The sequence below is a fragment of the Saccoglossus kowalevskii genome, chromosome 16 (assembly GCF_978046115.1).
Source record: "Saccoglossus kowalevskii chromosome 16, keSacKowa6.1, whole genome shotgun sequence".
Taxonomy (NCBI): Eukaryota; Metazoa; Hemichordata; class Enteropneusta; family Harrimaniidae; genus Saccoglossus; species Saccoglossus kowalevskii.
This window is the reverse complement of record NC_140656.1, coordinates 12902817-12929345: the sequence shown is the minus strand read 5'-3', so window position 1 is coordinate 12929345 and position 26529 is coordinate 12902817. Positions and strand designations below refer to the sequence as shown.

General features: G+C 33.6%; 1 protein-coding gene across 1 annotated transcript; it reads left to right on the top strand.

Annotated features, from left to right (window-relative positions):
* The first annotated feature begins 333 nt into the window (after positions 1–333).
* On the top strand, positions 334–26271 carry LOC102800739 (hepatocyte nuclear factor 1-beta-like). The gene is made up of 8 exons (XM_085491511.1): positions 334–732; positions 15923–16122; positions 20334–20523; positions 21083–21252; positions 22039–22268; positions 23412–23754; positions 25099–25317; positions 25830–26271. The coding sequence occupies exons 1-8, from the start codon at positions 407–409 to the stop codon at positions 25976–25978; spliced, it is 1827 nt and encodes a 608-aa protein (XP_085347637.1). The 5' UTR covers positions 334–406; the 3' UTR covers positions 25979–26271.
* The last annotated feature ends 258 nt before the right edge of the window (positions 26272–26529 follow it).

Genomic DNA, 26529 nt, shown 5'->3' with positions numbered 1-26529 from the left:
TAAAATGTTGATGTTGCGTTTATGATTGTTTGCACACGCGCAGTGACCTATAGAACTACTTTTTTTAACTATATTACAATTTTCGTTTTCATGAAAGTACATGCAGTAATTTTATTTTTCTAGTCGATTTTATTTTTGCGACGTTCATGTTTTTTGCTCGTTACCAACACGTAAAGACTTGAGACCTGGTCTTTTCCAACCGAGAGAGGGCGCTCGTGGCCGGGTCAAAGGTAGTGTACGACATCACTCCTGGCGCTGAATTTAGCTTATGTAAACAAACACATGCTTGTTGTAATTTGTTGACACAGGACAACTGAAAATGATCGCGCCCCAGCACAAGTCGTGAAATCCATTTTGCCGACAGTACAAAAGAGAGAACGTGCACAAGAGTGGGTCGGGCCGAACAATGTCTGAATCGAGCACTCTTACACCACTACAGAAGGAGCTGATCGCTTCGCTTCTAAACTCCGGTATCAGTAAAGTCGAGCTCATTGATGAAATTCATTGCTTTCAACAGCAGCAAGAAAATACTACACTCGGGTCCGAGGAGCTGGAAAAAATTGACGAGGAGCAAAATGGGAGTCCGATAGCGGAAACCATTGACGACTCTTCGTCATCTGGTTCACAGACACCGCCTCTTTCAACTTTACACAACTCTAATGACAGAATGGGCGAAACGTTAGACGGTGAGAACATCAGCGAGTCGCTCAGCTTGAAAGACCAGCTCTTGCGGTAAGACGTTGTTGCTTTTCGAATGTCTTTATTGCTTCTACGACCCGTGACCCTTAGTTACTCATTACCCCGTTTATTTCCTTTAATAAGTCATCTCCGAATTTCTTCAACTATTAACTTCGCCTAATATAAGTGGAGACTTCGTCTTGGCGTGAGAAAGACTTGCCTAACTTTCATTCGAACGCCGGGAAAAACCGTGAAAAACTGTTTCGTTTTGACGAAACAGGTGAAACAACATGGCGTACAAAGCACCTGTTCTCGGCAGCCATTTAGTGGCAACATAATGCGACAAATCTTGCGATAAGAAGTTGAAAACCGCGCGTTTGTTTCTTAATAGGCTGATCTGATGCGCTTTTTAAAGTGAAAGCTCGGAAAGTTGATGCTCTTTTGTTTGCGCGCGTGATTGTTCTTTTGTTGATCAAAAAGTATCAGTTTTCAGTGAATTGTTCCAGTTGTTTGACTTCCCAACAAATAATCACTTAGCCAAAGTATCCTTTAGCGGGCACGCGACTGGCATATTGCTCACGCAAAACGGTAAATTTGAATAACTGTCACAATTCCAATGCGATTTTTCTATTTTTTTACCCGATTCACTTCAAACTATGAAGGGCGCGTCATTAAAGAAAAATGTTTCCGCGCCTGGCACGGAGTGTCGCAGCTGTACTACCATAAGATGAGTAAATAGATAACACCGCTACATAATTCCGTCTCTACGCATCCGAGTACAAAACAACCCGGCCTGGCATATCCGTTTTTAACGCACCTCTTTCCGCCAAGTTTTCTATGTCTCCCGCCACCTTGCAGGGACGTCTTAGAACTGTTGTAAAAATTCATAAATAATCAACCGAATTTCAGACCAGTTTAGTGAATATATAATCGGTCAATTGGTTGATAATTTGTAAGAATGTCCACCAATAATTCACCTTATATTGTCAATTTTTCACAAGATTATCAAATTTCAACATCTTTATCTTTTCATAAGTCATTCAATACCTTTGGTCACAATAAAACCATTTGTGGCGGGTAAAATTGAAATAAAACTTGCAGAAAAAAAACATTTTTTTTTTTCATGAACTTTGATCTACTGAAAAACCAAGCCCTTTGTGAATAAATGGATGTAAACAGGTGAGATGTGAAGATAATGATGATATTTTTTATCTGAGATGTCAAGGAAGTTCATCTATAAAGCAAGGACATTATTTTTTAAGATAAACTTAGTGGTGTGTACCCCCTACCTAGGATATGTGTTTTCAGGTGGCAAGTGTTAGTTCATTCTACAAGTATGGATGAGGCTAACAAACATTGATGTAGGAATTACTGCCAATTTTTTTTTTTTAATATAATTTTGTTTATTTCTACTATATAAAACATTAAAAAACTCAAATAAAAAAGAAAAACACAAGGTCACACTAAAGTACAAAGCTATTTGCAACAGAAAAATTAACTTTAAAAAGCAAAACTAAAAATTACCAAAACTTGATATAGGCATATTTTATATGCTGCCAAGTTATTCCATGTAACTGGTTATTTGAAAGTCTGAATAGAAAAAATAATATTTGGTTGTACCTGAACTAGTTTTTATGCACGTCATTCATGTGCTTTTTTTTTTCAAATTTGTAAATATTCATGAAGCGCACATTTATTTTAAAGTTTAACGCTATGGGGGAAATCACTCCATGGAAACAAAGTTTGGATACCCTGTCATCATTTTATTTGCCATTTTTCATTTTTTTTTATGGAACTTTTCACTCAACAAAATGAAGAATTTGCAGAGCTTTTAAATTGCACCATAGCATCACGAGATACTATTGTTTCCTATTGTGTTTTTAACACAGTGGAAAAATAAACTGAAAATTTATCTAACAGTCCCACGCTTTAACATATTGTATCAACACTGGATAAAAACACCCTGAACTTTTTTATTTAATAACAGAATTAAAAAAAAATGCATTTTCCCATCTCTTTGCACATTTAATGACTATCGGTAAATTAAAAAAAAAATTCTTGCTGTGTAAAGAAATTGCTGAGTAAAACAGCCAAAACATGACTGTCTAAAACCAATTTTCAAATGAAGACATTGAAAACAAATACCAGAATACTATTTTTGTACAATTTTTGTCAGTTTTTATTTTTCAAAAAGTTCTTTCTCATTAAGGTGATGAACAAAAAGTTATTTAACAGGGTTTGCGCTAATGTCTCGGCAAGACGAGTCCCACTTACAAAATATTAAGAAATTTAAATTTGACTCTGGATAACTTTATTAGAGATTGGACCCCAGCTTGCCTGAAAAACTGGGTCCCTTTTCAATAATTGGAGTCCGGGAAGCAAAATATGGGGTTAACGCAATCCCTGAATTATATTTAAAATTAGACTTTCTAACTACCGGGGGTAGCATGTTATTTAAACTAATAGAGAACTTGTATTCTCACTGTTAAATACCTAATATTCCACATGTACCTAGTTTAGAAACAAATAAATAAATAAATAAATACAAACATACCAGTATATTTATGATAATAATAATGTGTTAAATGAAGGCTCTGCTAAATTCCTTCTATGTATCACATGTCTTAGTTCTGATGTACTCTTGTATTGAATCTATGGTCAAACCAAATTCTAATCAGATATGTATAATCACATCATTGTTTATTTATATTGTATTATATATTAAATCATCAGGCAAGTCAATTTAGCTGAAAATTGCATTTATTTGCTCTGTTTAGTAATATTTATATAATAAGAATTTTCTCTGAGTTTAACTGGCGCCATGGATGTTGATCTTTCTTTTGCTCTGAAGTATATATTCATTTTGAAATTTTTTAAAACCAAGAATAAAATGTCAATATTTCAACATTTTTCATCCTTGATTTTCTGTGTTTTGTTGTTGATAGTATTAGTGATGAAGAATCTTGTTGTCATGGAGATTTGTAGATTACTCTGACATTCAGAAGCCTATTTCATGGTCAAATTGTTATCCCTGAACAAATTCAGAGCCAGTCTCTGTTATCTTATGGTAATTAAATTTAATGTCTGCTTTGCAAAATGTGTCTTCTCGTAAACTTATTAGCTTTCAAACAAATACCAGGTATGGTATGGTGTTATGAAATGTAAAACACCTTCGCAGTCACAACAAAAGTACCTTAACCTATTCTCCACTAGATTTTCCTGCCAACATTTTTCTACACTTTTTCTTTTTTTTATATTCTTCAATATTTTTGGACATGAACCCTAATTTTGAAACCGACAATTTTCTGATTTTACTTAAAACATTTGATTATTTTTGTTCCAATTTTCGGAAGAAAAGTGCAGACTATATTTGAGACTATTTTGTGAACTTGTGGTGAAAATAGGGAACTGGTGGTGAAGTGATTAATATTTGTCTTGTGTGGTACTATTTCATATATTTTCTCACAATTTTCACACAAAATTTTGACCATTGTCGGTGTCCAATCTTGGTGATTCACTTGCTTTTCAGAAATTGTTATTTAACTTATTGACTTTATTTATTCAATCCATCAAAAATTATAAAGTAAAATATCATTTAAGTAATGTAGCATATTTGTCTGATACACTACCAATGCAAAATCTCAACCAAGTGGTTCTCCAAAAAATGCTGTCAGTATTTATGAGTCATGGAAAGTATCTAGTGGAACATTTTAACAGTCATCTTTTTTGTATAATCCTATATTTTTTCAATTCTATTAAAATCCTAACCTGACTAATCAGAGGTTGTCAGAAAAATATTGAAATTTTGTCGAAAATATGTAATTATCGCCAAATTTTTTTCCTGCTCAAATTTGGGTAAATTTGTTCATATTTTCTGTAATTTTCATTTAAACAAAATGTGAAATTGCTTCTAGATTTTGATCAAAAAATTTGAAATTTTATGAAAAAAAGTGCAGACTATAAATAGAACTATTTTGTGGATGGTGCCTGAAATTGAATTTTGCACTATCTTATGTTTAACTGCTGGAAATTTAAGACAAACTGGTATTCACAAACTGGTTGTCAGCCAATAATAGTCTTAAGCCTCCTGACAAGAGTTTAACAAGAGTTCATATCAGTTTTAAAAACGATAATTTTTGACACAATGTTCTAGCTAGTAGCTAGGTTTTGTCAAATAATTGTTTGCAAGTATGCACATTGTAATTAGCATGTTGTTATTTTTATAAATAAATGATGTATAATCAACAGCATACAAAGCTGCATGTTCAACATTTTGTGTTTTTATGTTTGGAAACAAATATAACGTTAAAAATGATTCCACAATGTATTAATTCTAAAATGTTTGCATTTTCAGTTTGAGATGTCCGTTTGGCATTTTTGAAACCTGAAATTCAAAAGATTTAACATTTTCATTTTTGTCAGCTCAAAATTGGTTTGAAAATGTCTTGGATTTCAAAAATAAAAAAAGTGTTAAATCTTGTGTTCTTCAAAAATTCCAAACATGCATTTAAAAAAAATTACAATCGTCTTATCATGTTATAAGTTAAAGATTAAACATTTTTCATTTTTTTAGCTCAAAATTGTTTTGAAAATGCCTAGGATTTCAAAAATAAAAAAAATGTTAAATCTTGAGTTCTGTACAATCGTCTTGTCAATTATGGCTGACAAATCAAATCAAGTTGGTATAAATGTGCCATTTCTCGTTTTTGTACTTCAGATGTGAATATAGACATATAGTTGAGGTTAGGTTTATCTCATTGTGCGGATAACGCTTCGAGAGGAACATCCTCTGAAAAAAAACCTGTTAGAGTTATGTACTTCGTCCAATGAAATTTCCGCCTCAGATTAAATACCCTTTACTATTATAGAGGGGATTCCAATCCATAAACCTGCTGACAGGAGGTTCATTGTCTAGCACTCGAATACAAAGCCAATTTTCAACATGATGTTCATCAAAATCATGCACCTATACAATCTAGTTAAAATGCAATAACTTCAATTTGTTGATTTTTTATACCATGACATGGTTTTGGTGGCAAATGCGGACAATTCGTGTTCGGACACAACAGGTGTGAAAATGAATTTTGAGAGTACTGATTCAAGTTGGTACAACAAACAATCAAACGTCTTGAAGACAATGGGATTGAAACATACATGTAAACTGTTAAAGAGTAATAATAGACATGTCACGAACAATAAATCACAGAAGTGACGAAGGAAGCCGGTCGGGGAGTAGTTGAACGTGCATTAACTGGTAGATAGTAAATATATATTGGCGGCCATTGTACGTGTATAATTGTGACATTTTATTTTGGCATTCTATTATTTAGAAGTAGTGGCCATTCGTGTTGAAAGTTGATACAGGATATCGACTCTATGGCGTTGATAGCATCGCTTTCTGTGTCAATTTCAATAAAATTTACACTTGAACTATACAAATTTGTTTTCCTTCCGACCTTGAGTTAACACTGATTAGACATGACCTCGATATATTTGGTGTTGGCATAGGAAAGTGCCAGACATATCTGACAGGAAGACGGATGATCAGTGTTGCTTTTTGTGACTTTTTATGTGTAGTGCGAATGTGACAGTCTAGCTCACTAATCAATGCAGACACCATTGATAGATGATGATAGAAGCTTGGTTACTTAGGAACTCGGATGTCCATACAATCCAATGGCGTTGTGTCACCGTCTGAAGGGATTGTAATAAATGAGGTTTTCTGTGCCTGGTACTGGGTAGGAGGTGACGTTGTCTGTGATATCATAGGTCGTGCTATGATACATGCATTAAAACTTGTATGCTAGCCTCTTTTATCAACACTCTTTCATAGTATTTACTATCCGTTTTTATTAGTGAAAATAACTCTCTCATCCTAACCAATTAACTTGTTCTTCCATAATTATGAGTATGAAGTCAAAACAGAGCAAACACAGATATGTTAATTCTCCTGTTTGGATTGTCCTTATAAAATGGCAAAATGTTGTGATGTTTTGGCTCAACATTAACACTGTTTGGTCCTATTTCTCGGCATTAAAACTAATTGATAAAATATATTTCAAACACTGACCCTGATCTTGTGGCCAGGGATGTACACGTAGAGCTACATAATAAAAGTCGAAAGCTCCATACTGTGAATTGCTTTGCACATGAATAAAAAGCAAGCTGTCTTTCAGCTAATAAAGTCTCCTTCTGTGCAAATTTACAATATTATTAAAAATTTCTGAATTATGAAATATACATCGTTCAACACAAAATAGTGTGCTATAACTGTACGGAGAGGCAGGGACATAAATTATTCAACAGGTGGGTGCCTATATCTACATCATTACAGGCTATAATTATGAGCTCATTAATATTCATGAGCTCATTAGCATAATTTTAGACAACTCATAGTATACATCACAAATAAAAAAAAAACTGTATAAAAGCAATTCAAGTCAATGTCCTATATATCTCACATTATCAAATTCAAAATAAAAAAAATAGTGTCTCAAATGTTTGTTCTGTTCAAGAATAAAATAAACACAGGGACTGAAAACACTAACCTCTCACCTTACCTTACTTTTTTTCATTTCCCCATAAACTGTAGTTAGGTTGGTTGAACTCTTGTCGACTCTGTGCAAATCAACATTAAAATAATACCGTGATAAAAAAAGAAAAGAAACGTAACTGCACCATTATTTTTTAAGAGTACAGCAAATGTGAATTGTTTAACACAACATTTTAAGAATAAAGGTTCATAGTTTGGACCCCTTACCGCATTTCGTGGTAAATACACATCCCACGCATACCTACAATGTGTGCAAAATACACTGTTTACGTGAAATAAAAACAAAAGCATTCTGATGACTGAGGTGCTTTATATGAGAGAATAACATTAAATTTTTGTTTTTATAAACATTTTTTCACATTGTTTTTAACATAGCGAACTTCCTTTATTTTGATGATGTCATGTATATAACTGAGTTTTTGTCGCCCTGCCCCCTCCTACTGTAATGTATTCTTAGAATAGTTTTATTTATTATTAACAAGGCAAGTTGATAATTAACCTTCACTGTCTTTGGAAGTTATTGTTTAACTGGTTTACTTTTAGTAGTGTTGCACTATGGGTAATAGTAAGAGGTGATTTACTGCAGGTCAGACCCAGTTCTGTAATAATTGTAGTGGACAGGGTGCCATCTAAGGGACAACATCAAAAGTTCAATGTAGGATGAAAAACTTTAGTTTTTTAACCACCCTCCCACCCCACGGAAACTTAATTGATAAATACTGATCATGACGTCAGACTACATTCACCGTTATATACAAATTGATAATCGAACAGTAGTATTTGACGCACATATTTACACTCTACCCAAACCATTTTCTCGTCTTGGATGTTTTTTTTGTTTTTTTTTTATTTTTTTGACTTCATTAAAAAATAAAATCGTTTTTGTAGAAAATTTTAGTTGCTCCTAATTTTTTTTTGTTTTCACACTTTATCTGCTATTTCATTTTTTTAGGTGAATTTTTTTGATACACTAAATTGCAAATTTCTCAACTTTAGTTTTCAAAGTAAATTGTTTCAATGTACAAAAAAATATCTCTGAATGTCATATCAGTACCTCTACAATTTATAGCGAGGGTGGATTCAACACCAGCTGACAGTACCTAGAGGAAGATTTTGATACAAACAAATTTTGTAATAATCAATCAACTAAAAAAAAAAAAAAAAAAACAGTCTAGAGATTGACACTAAAGATTTATGTTTTTAATGAGTCAGTCACTTACAATTTTATAAAATTGTTGGGAATGTCTGTGTAAATGTCTTCAAATAATTTCAATTAAGGCCAAGTAGTTGAACTTTGTACTTTACAGGGTGAGATACTGGTAACAAAGACCAATGCACACATTGCTCATTTTTTATGAGGCATTGGGAAAGCAATAAATCTCACTTCTCAAACCATCATGGTTTCAGTCTTGTTTTATAATGTGTCGTTTATTGTTAACGGTTGTGAAATCGACAGACGCGTATTCAGCGCTAACTCCTATACCGCCATATTGACCATCTTCCCACAATATATCACAAATAATTTTAATTTCACGAAAAAGTCAAATATTCATGAATTTTGCGAGTTGGAATACGAGTAATAATATTGTAGTGATGAAGAATTTCCATGAGGGATGTTAAAATATTACAATGAATACTGCAAATTTATATTCACACAAAAAACAATGAATAATATGTTTTTTAATACAAGGTATTTTGATTGACATCAACAATAATCATATCACATGAGACCTTTGCCACAATTTTTTTTTTTTTATTAAAAAGAAACCAATATATAAATTATAAACATTTTCTACACACATTTCGTCCATACTTGCTACATTATAGTGCTTTCCTAGGGTATTTGTATGAGGTACTGCTGAAAGATGCAGTAGGCTAAACAAGTGGGCCTAAAGCAGTAAAACATTTTGAGAGAATTGGGGGGAAAACCAACATATTTTATAACTTGAGAAACAAAAAAACAAAACATTTTGCAACAAGAGAAAAAATTGAAATCTAGAGAAAACTGAAAAAAAAAAAAATTGAAAACCACCAACTTCTTCTAACCACAAATATACAAACATGCATCTTTTAATTTAATTACTAGTATCACAGTTTTAGGATTAGGCTGGGTGAGACTCCCCTTGATGTGCTGATAATAGTCAAGGCCCCTTAAGGAAACCAAAAAAATTAACTCAACTGCACATGCATCATCACAAAGTATCCTCAAGTTTGTCATAATTAATATTTTCATACACCTGTTTTTGGTATCTTTGTAATTGCCTTATATTCAGCGAATCAATGTCTGGCGCTATAGTAAAAAATAAAGGTGCTGAAAAATACATATAACATATAGTTTTAACATATAGTTTATGTTTAAATTTTTTAAAAATTTCAATGACCATACAAAATGTCGGTGTAAATGTGTTCATAACTTTGTAGTATTTGTTACAAGAGTTAAAGGCCCAATTCACTTGCCCGGGCAAGTGTGAATTGGAGGTGTGGCTATATGCTAATGAGTGTTGTTAATCAACTGCATAGCCTATGACGCACCCTGTTTCAGCGATCTAACATCACATGACTTTGATTGACATTAGTTAATTATTCAAGATTAGTAGCGCGTCTCTTTCCCTGGTTTGTGTTTTTGACTTTTATCCGCCAAAATCTCAGCTCGTACACTATTTATTGTCATAAATACTACACACAGTCACTGCTGTGATATTCATAGTCACATGCATCCACTTTGGCACGACATAATCGACCTGTAAGTTCGAGAAAACATGTTTTTACCGGAGCTTGGCTTGGCTGTTTACTACAGCGTGACAAGCAGGGAAATAATCCCCATTGTTTAGGAGCATATTTATAGTATACCTGGGCCTGTTAAAGGTCAGAGGTTATGTACGCTTAGAATATCGTACAGCGCTTGTATTTCTGGCAACTTTCAGAACAGTAACTATCAATGTTTTGAAAACCAGCTGTTTAAATCTCATTTGAAATAATGCCGTTTCAAATGACATTATTCAGCTATATGTCATGTGATTAATCATTCATGAAGGCGTTTAAACAAATGAACAACAAAAACAAAAATAGCAGTCGTATTTATTACAGTTGAAATACTTTGTTCTGGCAATTAACTTCCCTGGAATTCACAAAAAATCATCGAAAAAAGTCATTTGAGAATAAAATTGTTGTTATAGTCTGCTCGCGTTGTTCTGATTCGATCTTTTTTATGCGCTGAACAATGATTATGTCATTTCTATGTTTATTCTATTCATAATCAGACAAACACTATTACGGTACTCAGAAATTGCATAACAATAGTTACTGTTTTCTTTTCTTTTTTAAAGAATTAGATCAACTGAGACTTGCAGCAGCAATCATGTTGACTTTTGCACCAGATGATACAAATATGAGCAAAAAGATGGAAATATAGTTGTTTATGAAATGTTGAAATTTTGCCAAAATGGTTTGTCAATCATCTGAGAATACACATAAAGCATCGTACATAAACAGAACCACCATGGTTGTATAAAACCTGGGTAAACTGTGAATCTGGCATGGAAATGTCAGTATATTTTAAGTATAATGTCGGTAAACAAAATAACGTTTTTGCCTGAATGGGTGTCCTATGTACCTCGCAAAGGCCATATAGAAGTTAGATTTGAAGGACCAGTTTTACTGGGTTTTATACCATGTTACTATGGGAACCATTATTCCACAATCTCTTCTTGACTAGAACAGACTAAACTAGTTTTAACAGCATTACAAAGGCTGAATGCCACTTTAAAAAAGGTTTAAACTTCACAGCAATGTAGTTTGGAGTGAAACAATCATTATCATTGGTAAATGTTTTCTGCATTTGAACAGTTTCATGTGTACTGGTCATCATTTCGACACAATTTAAGAGGGGGGTGTATTGTGCAACTCTTGTTTTTTTTTATTATTGTCTTTTTTGCAAGATTTGTTTTGACATCCCCATCATAGTAATGGTTCATCCCTCAGTAATGGCTAACTCCATCAAAAACAATGTTCATCCCTCAGCAACGTCATCTTTATAACAAATAAGGGTAATGCACTCAGCAATGGCTTTCCTCATCAAAAAATATGGTTCATCCCTCGGAAAAGGCATCCCCGTCATAAGTGATGTTTCATTCTTCTTCTATTACATCGTCCATCATTAATAGTCATCCATTCCTCCGCACTATAGACTCAGAAAAAAAAAAACACAGACAAAATCATGTATTTGTGCTAACTTGTGTATTACTTATTGTAAAAAGAACAAATATTCAATGTGTTTAAATGTAGCGAATTTGATAAAGTTTTAAATTTATTGATCCCTGAAACAATATATTCTATTGTTATCTTTATCAATTTACTGGACATTCACATTCAGCTGTCAGAAAAAACAAAACCCAGCTCTATGTACTAATGAAAGTACCTGTAATTTACTGGTAGCATAGTGATTGTGGCATTGCACTTACTAGTTGTACCCAAGTTCAAATCATACCTGTAATTAGCATTGCCATAAGCTTTGTTTTATATATTTATATATATATTGCAAATAAAATATCCTATCATATAAAATTCATTTCCATTACGGGTAAATGTCGCTTGGCACAAAAATTTGTTAAAAAAAATCAACCCAAGATTACTACATGGACTGCATGCAGTGTTTTTTAATAGAAATGTCATTGTGTGTGGTCTATAATTACATACAGGAAATTTACAAAGGATACTAAGTGATGCGTTCTATTTTCATTGTAGTGTTATAAAGAGCAATGATTCATTAATTCAGGGGTTCTTGCTCACAGCATTATAGAGTAGGGACCCCCTACTTTGTACGTTTGAATAATCAATACAGCCTAATTATCATAAAGATGAATATAAATAGAGGAAATTAACATACGTTATTGTTATGTAAATTGATTTTTCTGGGTGCTACTGAATGTGCTTTCTGGTTATGTCCCTGGGATGTATATTTAAGCTTTATATTAATAATTAACTATTTGTTCTTCACTTGTATCATAGTCATGTCTTGATTACTTTAGGTAGCAACACATGCTGCTATTATATGAATCCACATAATCCATTTCTTTGTGTGAGTCGAGATCTAACTATAGAATGTTCACAAATTAGGTTTTTCCGTTGCAAACAACAAAACAGTTTGCACATGACATCACTCAGCCATATATATGTATTGTGAGTAATTATTAATGTTCAATTCAAACAAATAAACAAACAAACAAAAAACCAAAATAGTGACAGACATATTTATAGCTTGTGATGTGAATTAATAAGGGCAGCCCTTGTCTAGGATTCACTAGAAAGCTCTAAGGTTGAAATTGGTGTTATGGTCATTATTATGATTTTTATGAAGATTTGACAAAATGAAGTTGTATCAAAGTTCAGAAAAACAATCTGCCAAAAAGAAATTCTTCCAAGCTAAAACATGTACATAAACAGCAGTAAATGTCAGTGTTAATTGTGTTTTGCATCGTGGCATAACTATTTTGTTACAATCAAAAAATAATTTAATTTATTTTTATCTAAAATAGACTGAATAAAAGTAGTTTATTTGAATGAATCACAATAAAACTGAAATCCAAATATAACACACCTTTCTCAATCTTTTTTTCTGTAATTTTAATGTTATAAATACTAGAGAGAATTATTTGTAAATACAGGTAGTCAAATCTACAATAGAAATGGTGAGCACCATTATAACTACATTGGTGATGAATAATAACAGACACTAGGAAACACTACAATATAAAAATACACAATTAATAAACTAAATAACAAAACTAAAAAAAAACACTGAAGGTAGGAGTTTTTTTTTTTTGGGGGGGGTGGATTTGCATATAACCAACTAAGCAAAAGTGGTGTAAAAGATGCTGATGGTGGATAATAATAATCTGCTAAAAAATCAATTGCCCAAAACAACTGACGACGAAACTAAACAAAATGCCGACTGAAACTAAACACATCAATATGCAAGTAAGTAGTGATGTGACAAAAACAAAATATCGCGAGAACAGAAAGTGCCGTGTCATAAATAAATTCTAATGCCTAAGCGTTAAAGTGGGAGAGTCGTCACCTGCGCACACGCGGGAATTGAGCCCCAGCGATGATAATAACACACGCTAAGTATGCAAAGACTCATGGGTAGACGCTTGTTTGTAAACAATGACACGCTATGGCCACCTGACGTATGCGTAGGTGACGACTCCCCCGCTTTAAAACATACATATATTTGGCGGTTGATACACACATGGTTTTCACTGTACAATAGGATAGATACACAGTTAGAAGCAAATAATGGTATTACTTAAAATACAGACTAAGATGAGACAACACATACCAGCATACATAATTCTAGGGAAAACTGTATAAATGCATGCATTTACAGAATCTAAATTTGGCAAATCTCTTGTTTTGAGAATACAATATTAGCTGAACCAGACCACACCCCAAAAAGTAATGAGAGGGGAAGGGAGAGGAAGGTGATTCATTTTGCTTGAACTGGCATTTGGTGTTGCTGTTGAGAGATACAGAAATAATCAATCTGAGTTTAACTTTGAACAGATAAAGTTTTTCATCTGGGTTCATTCTACGTTTTTTTTTTTTTAAGAATCGTTCCGGATCCAGTTTAGCATATTGCTTTTGTTGTGCATTTTCCTCATGAATTTAAAAAAAAATAATTACTCGCTCCTGCTGAAATAATACCCAATTATTGACCAGCTCTGCATTCAGACGTCGAGGAGCATTTGGCCCTTTAACAACATCTCCCAACTTGATCAACTGAGGGCGTTCAGGTCCTATAGATAATTCATTAATATTGTCTGCAAAGTTTTCTACCATTAGTGTCTGTCATTCTAGGCTATTTTCTGGAATATATTAGTGCACATTTGTAACAGGAAATTATAGTTGTGTTGTTTGGGAAATATTTTGTCGGGCGATGGTCATCCCATTTTGAACAGGTTATAAATTACATGTAATTGGATTTGATCACATGTTAATCAACAAAATCTCTTTGCTGGAATTGATTTATATAATTGGAAATAATCTAAATTATAATTATAACAAAAATATCTAAATCTTTTCCTAATTACTTTTTAGAATTAAGCTATCAATTTACCCTAACAAGGTTCTTTAACCATAAAATTATAAATCAGGCAATGCAAAATTGTGTGCATGTTTATAATTATGTGATTTTTGTATGTGATACTTTGATTGGAATAAATTTTCGCTATTTTACAGAACTTAATGTTTGAGATTAAAAAAGTAAAAACAAAAAAAGATTGGTGTACAATATCTGAGGAAAAAGACTTATTCAAATAATTTTATCATCGTTTCCTAGGCAATGACTCATTTTAATATCCAGAATGTATGCACAGCGAAAAAACATATTTGGCTGTCATAAAATATTGACAAGTTTAATTTTTTTAGGAGGTCTTTAATGAGAAAGGTTGTGGCAATGACATTGTGAAATACAACAACGGCAGCTGTTCAATTTTTTTCCCAAAAATAAGTATTTAATTTACAGTTGAAAAAAAAAAATCACATTGTTAAAGGCAATGTCATTCACTGCCAAGTGAGTGAGCTACACACATGGAGCTCCAGGCTTCAAACAACCCACCCCAAATAACTTAATTAACCAACAAACACCGCTCTGTACACATATAAAATGAAGCAGAGAATCATGGGTATTATCTAATCCAAAATGGCGATGATAATCACCTTCCATCAACCATTCAACATAAACTTCTACAATTTTTATCACACATTATACAAAGTACATATCTTCATTCACCATTCTGTTTAAATATTTCAAGCAATGATTGAAAATAAAACGATGCTCACTAAGCGTGGCTAAAAACATGAATGACTAAGACAAAGGCACACAAAAGAAAGCAATTAGCAAGGGACGCTAGGGGATGTGTGCAAAAAGACATTGATTGGTCCGCAAAAAACAAAGCTGTGGTAGGTAAACAAAGCTGTGATAGGTCAAAATAAACGAGCTGTGATAGGCTGAAGGCAAGACGGCCAGAATCCGGATTAGACTCCAAGCTAAGGGCGTTTTACAAAATCGATTTTAGCAAGCCAAAATCACACAAAATGTTATAGTTTGGGTGTATTTGAAAACTGAATTTTAGTTTTCTGCACTATTAAAATGAGAATTTTGTTTGATTTTTAACACATGCTCATAAACAGATAGAGAGAGAGAGACAATAGAATTTCTTATTTCACTCTGTTTTTCGAGTAACTCGCTGTTTCATGTGTCATTTTTGCCTGTTACATATTCATTATCACATTACTTTTCCCAAATGTGTTCTTTGGTAGAAGTAGGGGTTGTGCACTGATCAGTAGTTGAATAACTAATATGTTTGTTTGTTCAGCGTATTATAATGCTGGACATTACCTTTAAGAATACAGAACTGAATACTGAATATGAGAAGCAGTGGATAGTTAAAATATGAAGAAAGCAACTGTAATCATTTCGTGGAGAAGGGTGTAATTAAGACTCATACTTGCAAACTTTCATTTACGAGGAGAGGACATGTTTTAATTATCAACAACCCTAAGCTATTGTTTTGCACATTCACTTATGCGCTATATCATAAAACCTTGGTGACCCCTCAACACGAGAGGTCACACTATGTATCATTGGCAATGTAATTGATTTTTGTGTCCAATATTCTGTCATTACAGCGCTGATCCGTGGAAAGTTGCCAAAATGATTAAGACGTATATGCAGCAGCACAATATACCGCAACGTGAAGTCGTGGATTCGACAGGACTCAACCAGAGTCACTTGTCTCAGCATCTCAATAAAGGCACGCCAATGAAAAACACGAAACGAGCTCAGTTGTATGGATGGTTTGAGAAAAAACAACATGAAATCATGAATCGTAAGTTTTCAACACCTTGTCTCGACTAATTTCTTTTTGTGTTGTTTATTTTGCCACCTTAATGTGTTGAGTTTGAACTCAAGGATAAGTGCCTGCTGACAGACAAGTTATCCTTGATAGACAGGAGCTCGCTGACAGAGGGACTTTGTTGTTGGGGAGGGAGGGGAGTGTGCTTGCTGACAGGTGCAGTTCTCGATGAGATTTAACCACCAATTAATTCTCTACTTCATGTCTGAACTCTATTAAGTCAATGAAAAGTGTGGAGGATGGTGTGTATTGATTTTACAACAGGTTGGAATGACAAATGTGCTGTATGAGATGATGATTAATGCATTTTCTTTATTTACCAAAATAAACATAACACCTGGATGCCATGTAAACTATTCAAATTTCACTTCTATAACATTTTGGATAATTTTAGTTATTTCATTTGCTCTTTCATTTGGAAATGTGATTATATTTGAGAAAATAATACAAAAACAATGTCCCTGGAATGAAACTTAATTACAAGCTAATCATATAACAATACTACGTACGCATTCTTTCACTACAGGTGCAAACAAGATTTGTATGGGAAGTTAGAAAACTCCTTAGGGAAGTTCTGATGAACATTGCAATATAGTGAGGGACTTTTATAAAATTATTTTATGACAATCTCACTTCCTTTGGAACACCTCGATTTTAGTCTAATTAATTTTTGTCCAGGTACTTTTCAGGTATTGCTTAGTTTTAGTCTGTTTTCATATTGTGCAACATTGTTGTAACTGTACAAATTAGGTTAAAAATTGTCCATACCAATCTTATTTGCATTCACTTCAATCGTCTGGGGGAAGTTTATGTGGTTATTGAAACATCGTTAAGGACTTTTCCAGGAAAGTTGCAAGTTACCCATACAAATCTCATTTGTGCCAGAGTTTAATACAAGAACATATATGGTCTTAACAAAGTCATTTAAATGCATGTTTTTTTTTATTGCGAAATATAGTGTAAACTTTTAAATTCTGGTGCAAGAATTTTTCGTTATTTAAAGAAGTATTTATATGTATCTTTTAAGGTATGAAGTAGTATGTACCACAGATATGGCATTCACAATGAAATGGTTTGCAATATAATAATAACAATATGACAATAGTCCTGGTCGAAAGTGTTTTTGTGGTGGTCGCTAATTTTGAGTGGCGGTCGGGCCGACCAGCGTGACGAGGTCTTGCTAATCACCGTGGCGGTGTCAGATCGGTGTGGCGGCAAATCAAAGCACTGTGGCGGGACCGCCACGCTGTTTACATCCTGGGGAGAACACTGCTTTCTGTTTAAATTTTGGACAGAGTTACTCGAAATTGAAAAGTCTTTCTGCTGACAAATCATTTTTATTGACTCAGGTTTCAGGTTTTCACTGCTCCAAAATTTTACCCGACATGTGATATTTTGAAAATACTTGTGCTTTGTGAAATTATACTATAAAAGTCAAAAGAAAGTAGCTGTTATATATATATATAAGTCTTTATTCAGTACTTTGGCCACCAGTCTTATGTACAAATGTGAAAATGTAAAGTAATTACATTGAACACTAGAAAGTATATTTAACAAATGAAAATAAAATATTTATCATCAATACAGATAATAATTATTTCTCAACTCCCCCTACTTAAAAATGCATGTTGTAAAAAGCGTGCAAGGTTCCTTTGTATTTGTTTGTTGTTGGTTTTCAATAACTGTATAAACTTAGTACGGTCCGGGTGATTAAAATAGTATGGTGGAATATATTTCTCTCTTGGATCCAAATACTGTGGACAATAAAGTAGGAAATGAAACTCGTCTTCAACAAGATTCTTACAGAATTTACATAATCTATATATTCTAGGTACATTTTCTCTTCTTCCTGTCTAAATATAAAAATTGTGGACTGAAATTCGTAAGTTACGTAAGCCCCTTCGTAAACAGCTTTTGACTATATTGAATAAATATTCTTCAAAACCAAATATTGTTTTAAAAGATCTGTACATACTATATATTATATATATATATATATATAGGTATTCTTTCTCCCAATGATACAGTAATTCTTAGGCAAATGTTTTACCTTCATAAAACTTTGTGTATTCGTTAAGCATTGTTTACAAGTTGTTACATTGTTTAACTTCATGTTATCCTTCATTATGCATGAAAACACACATGTTTCCAGGGTAATCTGTTGCACCCACATTGACATTGCCAAGATGAATATTTCCGTCATCTTGTCACCCAGCAACCACTCTGTGAAGTAATCAAATGGAGGCAACATCAAGGCAGTTTTATTTAGCAACAAACACTAGTAAAATTCTAATCCATTTGTTAAGTCTCTCTCTGGATGAAGATTATAGATTTAGATCTTGGATGATATTACATAGAATCAATATGTACAGGTTGTGAATACATCAACATGAATGTGGTAATGATCAAAGCATTTGTTTATGATAGATAACAAAAAAAACAACAAATATCACACTGTAAGGATATCCTCGAAATGCAGATAAATTCATCCCAAGCTTAAAGTACCATGTCCAAGTTGGTCTTTATTTGTTTTGTTTTTTAATCTAGAATATCTTATGGACTTGAATTTTGAAGATGTAAAGAAGGAATTTTTAGCCCCGCTGTCGACTTCGTCGAGCGGAGCTTATCATATGAGTGATTGTCCGTCATCGTCTGTCGTCGTCCGTGTCAATGTTCTACTTTTTTGACTTCTTCTTGAAGACTACAAGCCTGAATGCTTTGATACTTGGTGTATATGTACCTTGGGTAGACCTCTCTCAGATTTGTTCATTTCATGATCATATCTTCAATTCTCTAATTTTGGTGAATATTTTTGTCATTTTTGGTAAAAAGTGATATTTTCAACTTCTTGTTAAAAACCGCAAGTCAAATTGATTTGATATTAAATATATAGGTACTACATGTGGACCTCTCTCACATTTGTTCATTTTGTAATGATATCTTCAATTCTCTAATTTTGGTGAATATTTTTGTCATTTTTGGTAAAAAATGATATTTTCGACTTCTTGTTAAAAACCGCAAGTCCAATTGCTTTGATATTACCCAGTACATATATAGGTACTACATGTGTACCTCTCTCAGATTTGTTCATTTTGTAATGATATCTTTAATTTTCTAATTTTGGTGAATATTTTTGTCATTTTTGGTAAAAAGTGATATTTTCGACTTCTTGTTAAAACCACAATCATTTATGGTGAAAAATGATATTTTTGAATTCTTGTTGAAAACAGCAAGTCTCGTTGCATTGATACTATGCATATTGTTCATTTTCTAATGATATCTTCTGTTCTTTAATTGAAATGTGCAGTGCTAACAGCGGAGCTATCTCAGCCGAGAGGCTGCTTGTTTTTAATTTAAGTCACAAAAGTTTACTGTAAAATAATTTGGACCTTTTAACGATTGATTAAAACTGTCTGCAAAGTTTCATAACATATATATATTTATTGCTGTAAACCAATGGAACATTTGTACTTCTAAGGATGCAATAAAGTTATTATTATTATTATTATTATAACATTAGTTCCAGACCTTACTTTCTGAGGATGATGATCACTCAATCCACTCGCCCAAATCAAGACCCAGAAAAGTTAAAGTGGGGGAGTCATCAGATGGCCATAGCATGTCATTGTTTACAAACAAGCGTCTGCCCATAAGCCTTTGTGTTTTTAGCGTGTGTTGTTATCGTCCTTTGCGTGTGCGCAGGTGACAACCCTCTCGCTTTAATTATCTCTGATTTCATACTATATTTAAGTTCCTTTATTCAGTCACAACAGTGATCAGGAGAGCTGTTTTTAGCTTCCAGGTGATTTTTCAAAAGGCTAGGCCTACAATGTCTGATAGTCTATGCTATTTTCTTCAATATTTAATGCACATGTGTAACATGCATGCAGATGTTATTTCTCAGATACCCAATTTGTTAAAATTTGGTACAAATGCAAATTTGTTTTTGGAGTTGATGATTATAGCCAGTTATGTCCAAAAAAAACCCATAAACCATTTCCTCTCAATACATGTGCTTGTAGCTGATGCACGTTATTTTGTTTCATGGTTTGATTCAAAATGGCCAACTGTTGGCCATTTCTGCAGATACAAGATTGAATTATCTGTCTGCAATGTTTCATAAAATAATATCTGGGATAATCAGTTATATAGTCAAAACTTTCATTGTGCTCTTCTCTTCCTAGATTTTCTTTACTACTCAGAGTTTAGCAACATAAATAACAATAATGAAGATGGAGAGAGTCCTAACAAGAAAATGCGACGGAATCGTTTCAAGTGGGGGCCTGCATCACAGGCTATTTTATACAGAGCTTATCAACAGAATAGAAATCCCAGTAAAGATGAAAGAGAATCACTAGTCATAGAATGCAATGCGTAAGTCAAAGCAATTAAAATAGATGAAAATTCAGATTCAGTCCAAAGGGCAGTGATCGTCATGTAGCGAGTTTTCAAATAACCTGTACATACAATGTATGCAACGCAGCAAGATGACCACTACTCTTTAAGGTATTCATGTAGTGGGAATGCACCTAGGGCAAAAATACTGTTTTTGTGGCTTTTGTATATTCATTCAGTTTTTACACAACATTGAAATGCAAGAAAAATGTTCTTTTTTTTCCAGTATATTTCAGTTGTGGAAAAGCTCTAAAATATCAACAATGTGTTGTTAAGAATATCTAAATATTAATAGCAAAGACAATTTTATTTTTTTGCATCGAGTGCTGCTTAACAGGCATCTTAATTTTAGGGAGGTAAACAAACTAATATTCCTTGTATCATCACTAAAATCCTCCTATGCTGTATGGTCTTCCAGACTATAGGAAATATTCAGGCTCCACAATTTTAGAAAATTGTCGAAGTCTCTTACATTTCTTCAAATAGCAAATAATTGAAGACCTTAGTGAAACAAACTGTTTTCTTATTACCCCCACAGAGCTGAATGTCGTCAGCGAGGCGTCTCTCCATCACAGGCCAGTGGACTTGGCTCTAACCTGGTCACGGAGGTTCGTGTCTATAACTGGTTTGCAAACCGACGAAAGGAAGAAGCTTTCAAAAACAAACTGGCAATGGAAAACAATATGAATTTTCAAATGGCACAGACAGGTTGGTCTTCAAACTATGCAATACAGCCATACTCATTAAAACTAAATTTGCAAAGTGGTTGGAAATTTAAATTTTACAGTGGTTTGAGTATTCCGTATTTGGTCTATGAGTAACAAATGCATTTACAAAAATGATAAGAGGTATATATGTATATTGGTCAAAATAATAATACATACTGCTCATAATAATTGCATTTTGAGATTAATATGCTTGTCTATTATGACAAGTGGAAATTTCCCTGTTCTGTTGATAACAAATACAAAATTATACGTTGCAATATTTCATGTAAAAATGAGTATAGTTTTTGCTTTTACTTTTATATACTGTTGTGTGTATTTTTATTTATTTTTTTGAACCGAGGAGTTTTGTTAATTTTGGTGTGTGTGTATTACTGTTTTTTTGTTTTTTTTGGGTGTGTAAGGCGATGGTGGTTTTCTTCATCTAGAAGCTATGGGCTATTATTAACACAATACAGTTGTCGCACAGCAAGTTTTCGAATTTCTCATAAACATAGTATTATTCATACGTTGTACATGGGTCCCATATCGAACACGACGTGGTACGACGACTGTAGCGCTTCAACTATCAATTTCAGTTTAGATTTGAATAATATTCATTTAAGGCCAAATGTAATATTTTATATATAATAACCCAAATATGATAACGAGTAAAAACGATAAAGACTTTCCCACCATATAAGGAAGTAATTAACATGCATTAATCATCTGCAGCCAATTAAATTCCATCTATCATATAATTATCATGCTGTTGTTTGTCTCTGTGAAGACTGTGACCTTCACGATGATATTGCAGGACTTGAATCGATCCATACAGTAACGGCAACGGCAACAAATGGAAACACCGTCAATGTGCTCGTCGGTCAACAGACGAGCCAGTCAGTCATAGAGAGTGCTAGAGTTACGTCACTGGGGAATATTGAGAGCACAAGCAGCAGTATTCAGATGATGAATTCGATCAAGAGAATAGGGGGAGTGACCGTCTCCTCTTCTCCAATGGTGAGAAAAAAAACTTTTATAATGAATTATTACTAACAATCTTGCTACTTAGAAAACAAATATATACATTTTTCTGGTTAACCATGAGTATTTTGAAATCACAGCTTTCATTTTTTCTTCCAGAATTTTATGAAAAAAAGAGAACAGTTTTCATGAAAAATCATCAATTTAATGGCAATATCAGAATATAAAATAAAAAGCCACTCACACCGATTTTAGTCACCAAATTGACCAGAAACTCTTTTTTTTTAGCATTACACATGTGTTATTGCACAATATATTTTTTGGTCTAGCTGGCTATAGACATTTTTTGGGGATTTTCCATCCTAAGTTTGCTATTCATTTCATTTCATTTAAAGGAATGTTGGTTTTAAAATGCTCACCACAAAATAAAACAATAGAGGTTAATATAGTATCGTTCGATCAAACGTACCAGTAGTTAAATTAGATCTTACCCCTGTTAGTTGTTTCCATGAATACATTTTTCAATTTAAATGTCACAAATGACCATTTTCTTGATTATTGCGAGATTCTGCATTATGTGTGAAATCAAATGTAAAACAAGACAAAAGATAGTGTCGTCAAAACACTGCTAGCAAGTCCATTATTGTGAAAATGGATAACCAATTTGGTCAACAGGCCTTCCTCCAGTCATTACAACAGTTGTAATAGTTGTTGCATCTCAATCAGCAAGTCCGTTTGGTGATTTTTCACTACAAGGTCTTGCGTGAAAGGCATGGACTGAACATCTGCCACAAAAATCAAATGATTTGATTTTGAACTTGAGTGCAGTTTTTCATAGCTCGAAAATAATCCAAAATTCCCATCTTTCAGAGAGGATTATTGCGTTAAGATTCATTTACTTCATCAAAATTGACCATCATCAAATGTGGACAGCATATTATTAAGTGTGGAATATCCCATAATACTTTTGTTTTTGTTGAATCCCAAGCCACTGCGATGCCATAACCTTTGATTTTTCTGTTTTTACATTGGATTTCAAGCATAACTTGGATCATGCAGTGAATGTAAAATGTCCATTGTACCACTATGCTTGGATGGACTGGGGAAGATAGTAGCTGGAATTTTTACACCCATCTGTACAGTCCTAACCAAAGTTATTACTGGTAATTTTTCTTTCAGGCACACAAACTACCACCAGTAAGCTCATTATCAAGCTATAGTACACAGCAACACCATCCACGGCAAAGTCTGCAGGAAACCTTGCAGCAACAGCATCACCACCATCACCACCACCACCAACAGCAGCAACAACAACAACAACAACAACAACATCACCAGCAGAATCAGACTTCAGTTTCCCATCCATCTGCGATGTTGACACCATCAGCAACAGTAATGAGCAGTCAAAGACTATCCTCACACAACACTGCAGCACAGATGCAGATGTTGAATCAGCAGCAGCAACACCAACTGTTGTTGCAACAACATAATTACTTACATCTGACAAATGCAGGTAAGTATGGTACATGTCGGAGCTGCAGTTTTTATTGCAGCAGAACTTTCTGTATTTCTGTTCGGCATCTGTGAACTGCAGTTTGTATTGCTGCACAATTGTCTGTATTTCTATTTGGCATCTGTGAACTGCAGTTTATATTGCTGCAGAATTGTCTATATTTCTATTTGGCATCTGTGAACTGCAGTTTTTATTGCTGCAGAATTGTCTGTATTTCTGTTCGGCATCTGTGAACTGCAGTTTATATTGCTGCAGAATTGTCTGTATTTCTATTTGGCATCTGTGAACTGCAGTTTTTATTGCTGTATTTCTGTTCGGCATCTGTGAAATGCAGTTTGTATTGCAGCAGAATTGTCTGTATTCCTGTTCAGCATCTGTGAACTGCAATTTGTATCAAAGAAGAATTGTCTGTATTTCTGTTCGGCAAACATGTTTTCAAAAAGGTTAGTCATAAATACCATAAAAACAATTCATATAAGTAACCAAAATCCTAATAAATGCACAAGAGCTCGCACAGAGCCCATCTGACCTGAATCCTTTTCATAAAATTTATAATAGTGAAACTAAAGAATTACCAGTAAGCATATCTGATAGATAAGATTATCATACCATTGAGTTATGTATCCTGCATTGTTGATTCTCCAGTCATCAAAAATTAACGGGAGATGTACAGAGGCAGATAACCACATCACTCAACCCCAAAACTAGCGAGTTGTTAGAATAAATTGATATTTCTCTTAAGAGCTAAACAGAAAATCACACCATTAGAGAATTGAATGTGATATATATAATAGTAAATCGTTCATTGTGCAAATATCAATCAAAAGTGAATTAAAAACAGCCTATAAAATTCAATTCTTGGGGACGGACATCCGGGCATTTTCACCGCCTGGCAACCATCACGATGAAAACAAAGGCCGTAAACACAGACAAAAACATACTTTTGGATAGTTGTCGGAACTCTCCTGAACAGTGTAAGAAAATTACCCTTGTGTGTGTAACATATATAAATTCGGTTGTTCAGGATTACTTCAAAGTTGAGTTTGTGTTGTTTTCTTGAATTTTCACCGGCTCTTTGACCGGCGTTCCACAGCAGCGCGCACAGAGCTCATAGAAATGCATGTACAGTGGTGCGCGTCTTAGCAACGTAGAACGTCTTGTGACGTAGCTCCGCCCCCGAGGATAGGAATATAATATACTGGTAATTCGGATTTGAACGTGAACGCCATCTAGTGCCTAGGTCGGGGGACATTAATGGTCAAAAAATCGATAATTAACCTATTGTTTTGACAATCTGAAAAATAAACATTTGATAACAAAGAGCATCATGAATCATGTGTTCGGTTTTTGTAGGTGGACAATCTCAAAAGCAGTTAGGACACGTCTCCATGGCAATTCCATCCCAAGCTCAACAGCAGCTCCAACAGATCCATGTATCGCAGTCATCACCCATCGCCTTGACAACCATACCCATGAGATTAGACAGTAGGATAGACAGTCTCAATTTATCAAAACAAAGCGTACTAACAAATGATGACAATGACCTGAAAGATGATGGTAGCGGACCAACAGGTAAGTGTCTAGAATCCTGCATTAGATTTAGAACCAGTGGACCTCAACAAAAAATTTTGGCTGGCTGCATGTGTAGCTTTGCGATACACACGGTAAGATCTCCATTTTTGATGTACTGTAAAATACTTTATTCAAGCTGAAATTAATTTTCGCTGAAAATACTTTTTGGGTGTTTTGTATGAAATTTATTTTTCCTGAAGTTGAATGTTAAATATAGGAAAACAGGTATATTCGCTGGATTTTATTATTTATTTATTTATTCAGCAAAAACAGGGAAAATTAATTCAAAGTGAAAATAAAGTATTTTACAGTAGTACAAGTAAAATAGGCAGAATCAACACATTCATGGTATATCAGGCACAATATTGCACACGGAATCAACTCCTCAGCCAATATGAGAGTTGTTCATTATTGCTATATGAATGAGTATAATTTTGAACCTGCAAATTTTTACAGAAATAAAAGCTGTCTATTTACCAATTATAATCCCAAATTACACTTGACATTTTCAGTTGGGAGCTACCAGACTTTAGCGTATATGCAGATTACAGCGGAAGAGAAAAACGAACAATCTCAGCAGCGAGAGCACGAGGACGATTCCTCCAATAACAGAACACTGGAAGGCTACAATGTAGCAACAGAGGTGGCATCATCAATGTAAAGCCAGTGCAAGTCTAGAAGGGTGATAGTTTCACTTGCATATAGAAATTTATATCTCGAGTACTAAGTACTATTTTAATATCATCATTAAGTTTTAAACTTAATATTAAGTTTTGATTAATCAGCATTACTACTAAAACAGAACAATAATCTGATAATTTAGGTTATTCCATTACATGATTATTTTTTTTGGGGGGGGTGAATGTTTTGTTTTAGAATATATAGTTTTTTTATTTTATGGAAGTATTCTACTCATACTGCCTAATTTGAATATTTAAATTACCAGCTTTAGGACTGCCAATCACATTACAGAAATGAATCAGTATTCAAATGTATTTAAATTAACCAGCCACGCAGCTGCCAATCAGATGGCAGAAATGATTATACCTGTTGTCAACAGCCAATGAATGTCTTTGTTTGTATTTTTTTGTCATAGTGTACATACGTGTTGTTTTAAATGTAGCTATCTCCTTTTTTTTCAAATCATTTCCTGTATTTTTGTTAAAGGTTTTTATTTTATTTTTCATTTTCCAGTATTATAATTGACCCATT